Source organism: Synchiropus splendidus, chromosome 1 (assembly GCF_027744825.2).
Source record: "Synchiropus splendidus isolate RoL2022-P1 chromosome 1, RoL_Sspl_1.0, whole genome shotgun sequence".
Classification (NCBI taxonomy): domain Eukaryota; kingdom Metazoa; phylum Chordata; class Actinopteri; order Syngnathiformes; family Callionymidae; genus Synchiropus; species Synchiropus splendidus.
The window spans coordinates 49,912,571-49,924,666 of NC_071334.1; the positions used below are offsets into that span (position 1 = coordinate 49,912,571).

General features: G+C 43.5%; 1 protein-coding gene across 3 annotated transcripts in view; it reads left to right on the forward strand.

Moving 5' to 3' along the window:
• The first annotated feature begins 7,701 nt into the window (after positions 1-7,701).
• Positions 7,702-12,096, forward strand: part of xirp2a (xin actin binding repeat containing 2a) — a 57,474-nt gene continuing 53,079 nt past the window's right edge. For all 3 annotated transcript variants that reach the window (XM_053883414.1, XM_053883432.1, XM_053883423.1), the window contains exon 1: positions 7,702-8,067. In XM_053883414.1, coding sequence (XP_053739389.1) covers positions 7,855-8,067 — 213 coding nt within the window. In that variant the 5' untranslated portion in view covers positions 7,702-7,854. The remainder of the gene's footprint in view (positions 8,068-12,096) is intronic.

Here is a 12,096-nt window from a genome sequence, read left to right on the forward strand (position 1 = left end):
ACGTGGATTGCACTTTTTAAGCACTGTCTGAACATAAACAGCCCATAATTAGTAATAAAAAAAAGCCGATTGGACAATAGACGTCATGTGACTACCGGGAACGCGCATGGAGTAACAGGTGCGAGAAGAGATGCAAAAAGGGTGCACGTGCATACGGATCGTGTTCTACGAGTATGTGGAACTTATGCACCTGTTTTGGCGGTGGTTGAGGTGGAAAACTTAATGCATCACAATTGCAGTTTCAAGAGCTCGTGTTTAGCCACTTGTATCTGTGCACTTAGAAAATGAAGGCGAAATTACTTTTCGTGTTTGTATGAATGTAAATCTTCTTTTTATACGCACGTGCCACGGGGTTTACGGATGCAAATGTGCAGTTACGGATACGAGTCTTGTGTTACGGGTATGTGCCACTTTTGCACCCATTTTACCTTGATAGGCTAAAGCCGTAATTTACAGCTCAATGGCTGAAGCTCACCGTTGCACTGCGCCACCAACGTGAAAGTCACGTGTCAAATCGCAGCCTTACGGTTAGAAAATCACGTTTTATCATATTGCGATATAATCGCAAATGCAATTAATCGTTCAGCCCTAATTTGTACCAGACAAAATTAGAAAATAAGTTGAAGTCTCAAGTGTTAACATTTAGCCCAAGACTCTCAGACTTTGAGTCATCCATTACTATCAATGCAAATGGCTCAGGCAACATTTACCAGTGCACCTCATCACACAATGACATATCATAGTCAAAACATTCATGGTGAAGGAGACTAAAGCTTTGATATGCAGATGAGGCTTCAGTGTCCTTATAGTCAGAGCCCACCACATCTATTGGTTTACAAATGATGTGAGGTTTCATTGAAATGGTTGTTCAGATCCAAAGCTCTTAGAGCACAGAGCGCCATCTAGTGGGCTCTGAAAATCATGAAACCTCATCTACGCATCTCTGAGACCAAATGACACTGCATTGATGGAAGGAAAACTTAAACTGGAACTATATTATATGTACCGATTCAATTTCAGTTTGCATATATATATATATATATATATATATATATATATATATATATATATATATATATATATATATATATATATATATATACAGTGCCTATGATAAGTATTCACACCCTTGGATCTTTTACCCTTTTAGTGCTTTCATAAATCAATCATGGTCAATAAAATTTGGATTTTTTAACACAAAAATTTATTGGAAAAAACTCTTTAATGTCAAAGTGAAAACAGATTTCTACAAAGTAATGTCAATGAAATAAAAATATATAAAGAAATATAACTGTTTGCATAATTAATTACCCCCTTTTTAAGTGAATGGTCTAATTCAATAGAGGTCCATCGAATTCTTGCCAATAGTCTCACAGTTAGTAAAATGAAGATCACTCGAGTGGTGTGGGTGTGCTTCAAATGATTGAGGTATAAAACGCCTGTGGCGTGGTCCAGACTGGTGGATCAGTATTCTTGGCAACAATTACACCATGAAGACAGAAGAACACTCCCATCAACTCAGGGAAAGGGTGAGTGAGAAGAACAATTCAGGGGATGGATACAAAAACATTCCCAAGGCATTGAACATCCCCCGGAGTTCAGTGAAATCCATTATCAAGAAATGGAAAGAATATGGCACTTGGGTGAATCTGCCTTGATCAGGCCGCCCTCGTAAACTAAGTGACCGTGCAAGTAGGAGACTAGGGAGAGAAGCAACCAAGACCCCTACGACTGCTCTGAAGGAGTTACAAGCTTCAGCCGCTGAGATGAGAGAGACTGTGCATATAGCAACTGCTGCCCGGGTTCTTCACCGGTCAAATCTTTATGGGAGAGTGGCAATGAGAAAGCCACTGTTGAAGAAAAGTCAGAGTACATCTCGACTAGAGTTTGCCAAAAAGCACGTGGAAAACTCCATGGTCAAGTGGAAGAAGATTCTTTGGTCTGATGAGACCAAAATCGATCTTTTTGGCCATCAGACAAGACGTCATGTTTGGCGGAAACCAAACACTGCACATCACCAAAAACACACCATCCCCACTGTTAAGCATGGTGGTGGTAGCATCATGCTTAACAGTGGGGATGTTTCTCAGCAGCTGGACCTGGAAGGCTTGTAAAGATAGAGGGCAGGATGAATGCTGCAAAATACACTGAAATCCTGCTGGACAATCTTATTCAGTCTACAAGAGAACTTTGGCTTGGGAGAAGATATATTTTCCAGCAAGACAATGATCCGAAGCATACTGCAAAAGCTACACAGGACTGGTTAAAAAAGAACCAGGTAAATGTCTTTATATATTTTTATTTAATTGACATTACTTTGCAGAAATCTGTTTTCACTTTGACATTAAAGAGTTTTTTCCAATAATTTTTTTGTTAAAAAAGCCAAATTTTATTGACCATGATTGATTTATGAAAGCACATCCAAGGGGGTGAATACTTATGATAGGCACTGTATATATATATGTGTGTGTATATATATATATATATACATATATATAGGCACTACAATGTCAAATAGAGTAGAATTAAAGTAACTCAAGCTTCAAACTCATCAATCCTCCAAGACCACAATCTCCTTCAATTATTTTATTTTATTTTATTATTTTTAATGCACACCTGGTCCTCACATCATTTCAAATGATGCAAGCTCCTTCTGTGGCTGGACTGACCAGTGAGTGACTCTGCACAGTAGCTATGGCTCTACACATCACATGCTTCTCAAGTGTTCAGAATCTAGTAAGCCATTCAATAACTCCTCTGATGGTCATTCCAACTCATGTGGAGGTCACCTCACCGGAGCATGTTGCAAAGCTTTAAAGATCAAGCTTCTCCCGTGGCACTTTTCTGTAACTGATAACACCAACTCCTTCAAACGAAGAACCTTGTTGTCCACGCCACTGTTCGCTAAGACTCAAAATGCATGACCCTATATGGTAAAACAGTGAAACAATAGTGTGTTTTCCTCAATTGTTTCTGGTGGACCTTCCGGATCCTGGACAGCAGGGGGCAGACTAAGCACACAAGTGGAGAGGCTGTCATGTTTCTCCCTGGTTAAGCGTCTGGAAACCCAAACAGTGACATGAGAGGGTTTTTACTGCTTATGTAGAGGCACTTTTTAAAGCTCTTTCCCCTGATGGTAAGATATTGATTCAGTCCTGACTGCATAAAAACTAGAATAAAACACTGAAGAAGTATTTGGGGCCAGAGCACTGCGAAGCCAAGCTCCCGCTCAAACACGCAACAGTAACTCTCACTTTACAGTGTGTTGCTGTGAGGGTTTGTGGGGCTCAAACAGTCGTAATGGAGCTCCACCACTTGTCCGAGGCTTCACCTTAAAAGACCCTGAGATTTCCTCTTGCTGCCCTCCAGGACCAGCCCATCAGTCGAGCTATCAGATGACCTGCTGCGCTCTAATGAACACCAGGTAGGAGGTAGAAACCTCTGTAATTGGAGCGGTGTCGCTGCCATCTGACCTTTCCTGGCAGCTCTCGTCTCCTCGTGTGCCGAGAAAGTGAGCCGGAAGTATCGGCTTGTCTGTAGAAGGAAGTGCGATCGTGGACTGAAGTCTGGGGAGCAGATTCACACCTCCTTGGATGTTGGGAATCATCCCCTGCCGAGTTACTTTGGAAGGATTCTGTACCAGATTTGACCACTGTGAATACTGCAAATAAAATGTTCTCCATTATTAAGGCAGATTATAGCCTGGTGTTTTGACAGAAGAAAAAAAGGTTATGATGATGCCATTAAAAGCTAGTAGTCTGGGAAGGAATGAATAGAGGTTCATGTAGGATGCAGATACGTCGCAAAACCAAGATATCTAGTGGGAACAGTGGGTCTTTGTTTAACTCCCTCTGACCAAGACAAATGGCCATGGATTATAAGTTACAGGACAAATGAATTGAAGGGTAGATGAAGTTTCATGAAACAGTGTCCTGAGCTTCAGAGGCCACCAGATGGCGCTGTCTGCTGTAAAATGTTTGGACTGAACAACTCATTCAACGAAACCTTACATCATTTCTAAAGCATTGATAACCACCATGATTTCTATTAAAGTGCGCCGGGATGTTTTACAAATATCAACAATGTCTTTTGCTCCGCATTCCTGAGTCAAGCAGCAGGGGCTGGAGCAGGACTATTGTAAATCAAAGGCACTATTGGTGTAACACTGTAAGCACTTGAAATTACTCACAGAATGAATCTCCAGAGGCAAGTCACTAAACGTATTTCTTGGCACTTAAAACTGACACCCAGCTTCATTTGCCTGAGCAAACTATTGCAGCATTGATTTAATTTAAAGTGGGGAGCTCATTTTCCTAAATGAACAGAGAGGCATATTTCTCCCAAAATTCATTTTTTTCTGATGGGGATACATTCTCATGGAGAGTGGCACAAATGCTGGGAACATCAGCAGACTTCCCCAAAAGGGCTGCACCGCCTGAAGAATTCAGGCTACTTTGGAATTATTTTGAGCTGATTTTTCATGGGAATCATAGCGAGTTTTGACTCCACTGACCAGACAGTGGCTATTTTTGTGACCCCATCGGTCAATACTTTTTCATTCTGAAATGATTCAGACCTTGTGAACATGTTTGGATTTTGTGCTAATCTCCCTTCTTTTTTCATGGCAACACATCAGGAAACTCCAACAAACAAGTGCTATACACTTTTTAGAAGCAGTTCAAAATCCTTTGCCTTCAAAATGTGATCTCAGCCTTTCATTGACTTCTGAGCAATAAACCGCAGTGAGAATTAGGCAAACATTTCTTTCTGTAGATTCACGTGAAACCTTCCAGCGTGGACACATTTCACTTCTGATCCATCCGCATGGATGACGCTATTCCCTGTCTCTGAGACACAGCCTCTTCTGTGCCCGCGCTTTCGTCATCCCATCATTTTCCAGTGAATGTAAATAATTCAGAAAACAGCTCATATATCCTTTAACACTTTTCCCTATTTATTATTCATTCATTTCATGCCACTTATTCCCTGGGCCTGCTGACAGGGGCCAAGAGCCGACCCCAGTCTTCAGTCAACCTGTATGTTTTTGGATTATGGGAGGGAACTGGAACGCCAAGATAAAACACAGCGGGGAAAGTCCAAGGTTCACCTGGAGCTTCCCTGCCGAGAGGCCTGAGCTACCTTAGTTTACGTTATCTGTCACTTAATATTACTTCTCTTTTACTAAAAATATAACTCCAAATGCCGGCGGGAATAGAAGCTTTTTTTCCCTGTAGTTAACATGTATACTAAATAGCATTTCAAAAGCCTCGCAGAAGGCCTCAGTGTGTTTCAAGAAAGCAGTTGTGGAGCACAGTGGGAGGCTATCAGACTGAATAGCCTGCCCCTACTCTGCGTGTGTCTCACTTTAAACTGCCTTTGCATGTGCTGAAATACAGCACTGCAGAGAGAAGACTGATAGTTTGAGGTTTGAATGTGTGTTTGCTGAAAGTCGAGTGCTGTGGCTGGACACAGGATCCGGCTGAAAGTGACACACACACCTCGGGCTGTCTGAATAATGAATCAGGCTCTTGTGGTGATAGTGTGTCCTCTGAAGTACGATCAGATACATATATCATGACGGTTCATTCATTAAGATTGGATTATCCGGATTGCCTCCCGGCTCCCTCCTCATTGATGTCTCCTCCGTGTCTCATTCTTCTCATGTCATTGTGCTGCCGACCTGTGTCTGAGCTGTCAGTCCTTTCGATTCCTCTGTCAGCTCCTCTCCTTCTTCCCAGTTTTAACAAAACAGTGAGTCTCTCACATGAGCCATCAGTTCATCAGGGACGCTGTCTCGCGAGGACTGTAGATGAAAGCTGACATGAGAACAGTAACACGCAGGAAAAGTGTGGTGTTCGCTTCCTGTCTGGAGTTGGTGCGGAAATCAGGAAGTGCTAAAGAGGAAGCTTGATTATGACTGATGAAAAAATGAACAATGCATCCTGCGGAATCGCCGGGCGGCTTGCCAGAGGGCTTTCGTTTGTTGCCTTTCCCAGATTTTCTCAGGAAGAAAAAGCAATTGCGACGTCAGCTTAGAGATGTCAAGCTATTAGGAATTGATGGCTTGTTCCTGCTCTTGTTTTAAAATGTTGCAAGATACTGACAAACAGAATGGGGCTACATCTGTTCCTTACTCCTATTCACAGTGATCTTCTACCAGCGAATGCCCCATGAAATTGGCTGCCCACCTGTATTTCCGGACCCTCCTGAACTGAAGTTCACGTTATTGTCAGTTAACTATTTCTACAGACCACCAGGATGGACAACATGTTGCGTAAGGCTCTATGTCAGCACATCTCATTTTCAGGGTTTCCACCAGGATTTTTTGAAACTGTGAAACTGAATGGAATTCAGCCAGTCAAGGCTCTATGTCCAGCTCAATGTAAACAGCATCAGAGAGAACCTCAGCGAGTCTCCACGTCGCCTTACGCTTGTCTTCCCCGTTGTTGTCCACCTGAGATCTCAAACTGGAAGCGGAGATCTTCGCCGCAGCCGTCGTGGACCCTTCGCTAACCTAGTCGCCCTTGCTAAGTCAGAGCGCAGCTGCCTGACCACGTCCCAGCGTCACTGCTCACAGACAGCAATGTCAATGTCAATTCCCAGGGTGCAGCCTAGCTGGACGGAGGTGCAAGGCAGGGCTTCTGAGTGGCCCGAGGCAGTGAAGAGGACCGGACCTAAAACTCTCTCCAACACTCCTACACAGTTGATCAGTCAGTGTCAAGTAAAGTGTTTCCATTGACATGGAATAAACCCTTTTATCACTGTAGAATATCGAGGCCTTGAAAGCGTATCGTATATGAAAGGAACATCTGACACGTGAGGCTTCTTTATTCTGTCGGTGTCTCGGCAGGGTTAATGGAGAGTACAATGGATCGCTCTGGCAGGGAGTCAGTTGATGGAAGGAAAAGTGGAGCCGGTATGTTTTCAGTGTTGAAAACGCTCTCACTCGGTACGTCACACCACTGACAACTAAGAAAGTGGTCAAATAACAATCCAACATGTGAGCGATGTGATTAATGCGATTCAAAAATCTGTTACATTGCGATGTCGATTTGAACTGAACAAAAGCAAACGCACAATCTGACAGTAGCTCTCAGTACAGAAGGTAGGAGCAACCGGTAAAAACAACAACATCTGTTTCCAGACTAAATTCAAATTACCAAGAAGTGTGTCAAGTTTCTATGCAAATTCCTCCCTCCCACTCAATTTCCCTCAACCTCCGAAAATTTCCAATGTAAATGAACAACAAGTGTGTCCATGTTAATAACAGCATCATTGTCAGCGCGTTCTGCAGTTCAGGGTCATGTATTTGGTTGGTTACGCTACAGGCAGTTTTGTCGTCATATCTGTTTCTGTCTGCAATGAAAAGTACAATAACATAATGTCATTCTTTCTGTCTTCCATCTAAGACACATCTGATATATCAGACAGGTGAGAGATGGTTGTGCTATGGTTTTTATGTGGTGTAAAGTGGTGTAAAAACATACGCTGCCCCTGTGTACTCTCTTTCCCCTTTGGCCTACTTTCAAATCTTTGCTTTTCTGCATGCACACAGGTCTGCAGGCGTGCGCGCGCGTGTGCGTGTGTGTGTGTTTGCATAATTACAGGGCAGACCGGAGGGGAAAAAGTTATTCTCTGGGCTAAAGTCTTTTCTCCTCCTCTCTCCTCCACCCAGCCGCTGCTCCTGCGCAGCCCAGAGAGCCTCCCAGACAAAGAGCGACTCCTGCATCTCCATCTCACCCTCTCCTTCGCCCACTTCCTCAGCCCTCCTGGCTTCACCTTGCACAATAGACTTCCCCTCTGAACACCGGCCTGAGGGGAAAAGGAGGGGGGAGATACGGTTTCTCTGCAACAATGGAAATTCAATCAGGAAATGGAGAGGAGGTGGCGAGCGCCGTGTCAGCGACCTCGGGCTTCGTTTCCCGTTGTCACTCTGGGCCTCGGGTCGAGCCGTCAGGAGATTCAGTGCTGAAGGAGGATCTGCAAGCAGCTAAGAGGATAGAGCGGTTCGACATTCCACTTGATAGCCTGAAGAGGATGTTTGAGAAGCCCGCTGGTCCAAACTCAGTGAGTACACACATTTGACTGCTGTAAAACGCACTGAAATGCCAATGTGATTTGAGTTAGAGGTTGTTTTTTTTTTTTTTTGAACAGAGGAATCTTTGCCGTCTATTTCATCATTATTTATCAAAAATTAAAACATTGTTTCTCAGTTATTCCGTCTTTGCTTTTGTCGGCAGTTGCATTGATTTGAGTCACTGTGAGACTTTTTCCATGCTTTTATTGATTCTGGCCAGGAGCTTTATGAAGGACACGTCACTGTGCTGGCGAGAGCAGGAAGGCCTCCTCACCCCTGATTTTCCATCGCACTTTGGCTCTATCAAGGGGAAAATCTAAGTCTGTTGGGAGTGAAGCGGGTCGTCGTAGGAAAACACCCAGTTCCCAAAACTCCATGGGCAGCTTTTTCAGGTGGAATGCTCTTCCTCAGTTATTAAAATAAAAATGCGATAAGTCCTGAGCCAGGCAATGAAGAGAGTGGGTTGACACGAGGGCCGGCCTGTGGCAGCGCAACGCTGCACGCCGACATTTGACACCGTGACAGATTTCAGGGCCTCTATGGTGAAAGAGATTTCTTTAAAATAACCCTGTAATTGGCGCATGGCTGTGGCCCAGAGCGGCATGACATGTTTTCTGAGGTCACCGTGTGGAGCCCTCATCTGGTCCTGGAGATAAAAACAGATTGCTGTGCGTAATGAACCACCTCACTGAAGACAAAACCTAAAAGCTGCTCTTTAGCTGTTTCCGTCGTGCTCCTCAGTTACCACCGAGGCCTCTTCATTTGTTTCTGTTGTTCGATTGCATTTTTCAGTGTTATCGTTTGAGCTATTTGCTTTGGCAGCAGACGTTCTAAAGGCTTGTCAAAGAGCACTATCATGTGATGAATGGACAGAACGGAAAACCACTTGACTTAATGGTGTTATAAATGCATAGTCTGTTGCAATGACTTGACAGCGGAATATTACGTCAATAGCTGAATATGTAAAGCGCAGCGGAATGCAAGTGGGAGTCAATGTTGCTTCGTGGTTTGAGCATGTTATTTTCAACTTAATAGAAGGTGCACAAGAGTAATCGGTGGGGAAGTGAATTGTCTTTAAGGTTGGCCTCATGGTGGCGAAGTTGGAGTCACTACTCCTGAAAGCAGGGTTTCCGCTACATGTTAGCGACCATGGCGGTGTGCCACGGCTTAAATGAGAGCATGGTCTCATGAATGGCCTCCTTTTAAAGATGAAAACTCGTGATCATATGTATTAAAGCTAAGTGGAAACATCGAAACACACTGCTAACACGTAAAGCATCATGGAGGTCGACATGAACGTGACAAATTTACCATGTCATTTGCAAAAAAAAAATCCCGAAAGAAACCGCTTAATGACTGAAGTCCGTTTCTCGCGGAACGGAAGTCGTGCGTTCCGGCTCGACATATGAATAGACGGACTACACGAGGACAGCTGCAGAGAGATTTACTTGCGTTAACCTATTCAGTAAATGACCAAACTTTCTCCTCTGCTGTGTTGTTTCTCTATTGTTTTTTGACTGGCTGCATTCCATTCAGGTTCACAGTTTCAAAAAATCCCGGTGGAAACCCTGGAAATGAAATGTCCTGAATCTCAAACTTCCTCTCTTTCTCACGAACATTGCGACTACATAATCATTATTCATCTCTCCATTGCAGGAGGATGGACAGCGGTGATGGCAGTGTGTGAAAACTGCTGAACCGATAACTTCTTATGGATTAGTAAATATTTTAGACAAACCAATAATGTCTTTGATTTTGTAGAGCATGAAATGATTTATTTATATTGGACTGCTTCAGTGGTGCTCTGTTGGTGAAGAGCTTTGTCTGGGATTCCAAATCGCCCACTTCCTTATGAACTGTGAAATTCTTGGACCGCAGCGAAGCTGCCGTCTCTCCTCATGACATGAAAATGCTATGAGGAGCAGTTGCCCTAGCACTGCCTTTGGCTGAAGATAGAACCACCGCATCAAGGAAGCACCTTGGCATCTTGAGGTGAACTTAAACTTATGGTTGTGTCAGAGAGATGAAGGCTGGTGGTGGTGAAAGGAATTTGTTTTCTCTGTTGCCTCAGACTTAGAGGCGCTCTTCCTATTCCAAACCACACTACTAGCAGATAACATATATGGTATGTATAGTCTCAGACCAGGGAGCAATGCAAGCATCTGGTGCTGATCTTTTAACATTGACATTGTACAGATGCAGCTCCTGGTTATGTGGTAAGAGGAATCCTCTGGATTCACTAGGTTCAAGGTCGGCGAGTGTCTCTTGTGCGTTTACTTTTTTTTTTAAAGCAATTTCGCTCAATACTGGTTTAGTTAACAACGTTAGCTGCCTGAATCCAACCCTCAGTACCTGGTCCTCCTCCCTCCACTTCTGGCTCAACATGGGACCTGCCTTTTTTGGATGAAAAACGTATCCAAACTTCTCACCTGCTCCCTTGTTTTATGTTAATAAACTCAGCAACACAAGTCGCTTTCTTATTGGCGCCACTGGAATATAGCACATTTCAATTCAATTGATTCTGTTTCGATTTTCATTTCTACTTCATTTATGTGTAAAACAGAATAGTTGACAATTCCATAAATTCTATTTGAGAAACCAACGTTAAAATTCGCCCCCGGAGCCAAGGAATGGCAGAAATTGACGCCCCTCCTTTTCAATAGCGATCCATTCATTTTGTGGTGACCTCTCCACGTCTGCCCCAAACAGAACCAGGATTTACTCCTGTGCCTGCATCATCCTTCTCTAGTCTCAGATCAGAAGTCATAGAAGAGCAACAGGATCGTCTGAGCGCTGCCATTTTGGGGTGAGCAACGGCTGGATTTATGATTTTGCAGGGATTGGATTGGGCCAGAGAAATGATCTGTATGACGCTATTTCATCTTGTTGTGGTTGCTAGCCCCGCTGTGTTTCCATGAGCAACGGTGATTCATTCTGAGGCCAAGGTTCGACATCCAACATTCCACTTGAAACTGCTGAGCCTTTCATACTTTTTTTTCAATCCTCTACAAAGCATCTTCTGACACTACTGCATTTCAGTTCTGATGAGTCTAGTCTTTCCTTTAGAAAGATGTTGGTATATTCATTTAGTAATAAAATAAAGTGTTATTCTAACATGAATTGAGTGAATCTATAAATTAGGGATGGGCGATAATTTATCGTACACAATGTACCGCCAAACACAATCTCCACAATGACGATTCTGCATCTCACGATAAATTCAATAAACACGCGGCTCGCTCGCTGCATTGGGCTTACACACGTGAACGTGACGAGACCGTGATGGCGTGCTGCGCTCTCCAGGTCCGAGTTGTTTGACAGCTGACACCGGTGTGTGACAGTTGCGGAGAGTGTGGTGGACTTTGGTTCACGATTGTAGTTTTGAACTTATTTTTAATCTGAGTCTCTGGATCCCTGTTTATTGTATTAGATGGAGTGGTCCTCATAGGTTTCCTGACACGGTTGTCTACCTTGTTTCACATCAAAACAGGTTGACCGATGTGCTGGCGCCTGGGCGAAATACCCTGGTGACATTGGACGGAGCCCCACTACGATATCGGCAGTGGCGTCCTCTTCCGCATCCCCATTAATGTTCACTGATCACGGACACACTCACACAGGCGGCGCTAATGCTACGACCCGGCATCAGTTAGGGACCATCAACAAATTCTAAAACGGTCAAAGTATTTGTGAAATCTTCAATAAGGCAAAGAAAAACAACCATTTTAGGAGAGAGAATTGTGAAAAGGTTTTTCATCACACAAGACAAAGGACTGACAGTTTGTATCATGATTTGGAGAGTAGAATATGACTAAATGATCATTTATTCACATTATTTCTAATATTTCTTCAATGACATCTAGGAAATGTGTCTGTAGTGCAAGTAAACTGTTAAGAAACATGAGATACAGCAGACAGACGGCTCAATTTAACCCCTGAATAAAGCTGGCAGAGCAGTATGTCAGACACCAGCGGGTTCTACCAGAGACTTGAAACATTGAATTTCTCATCTCTACACT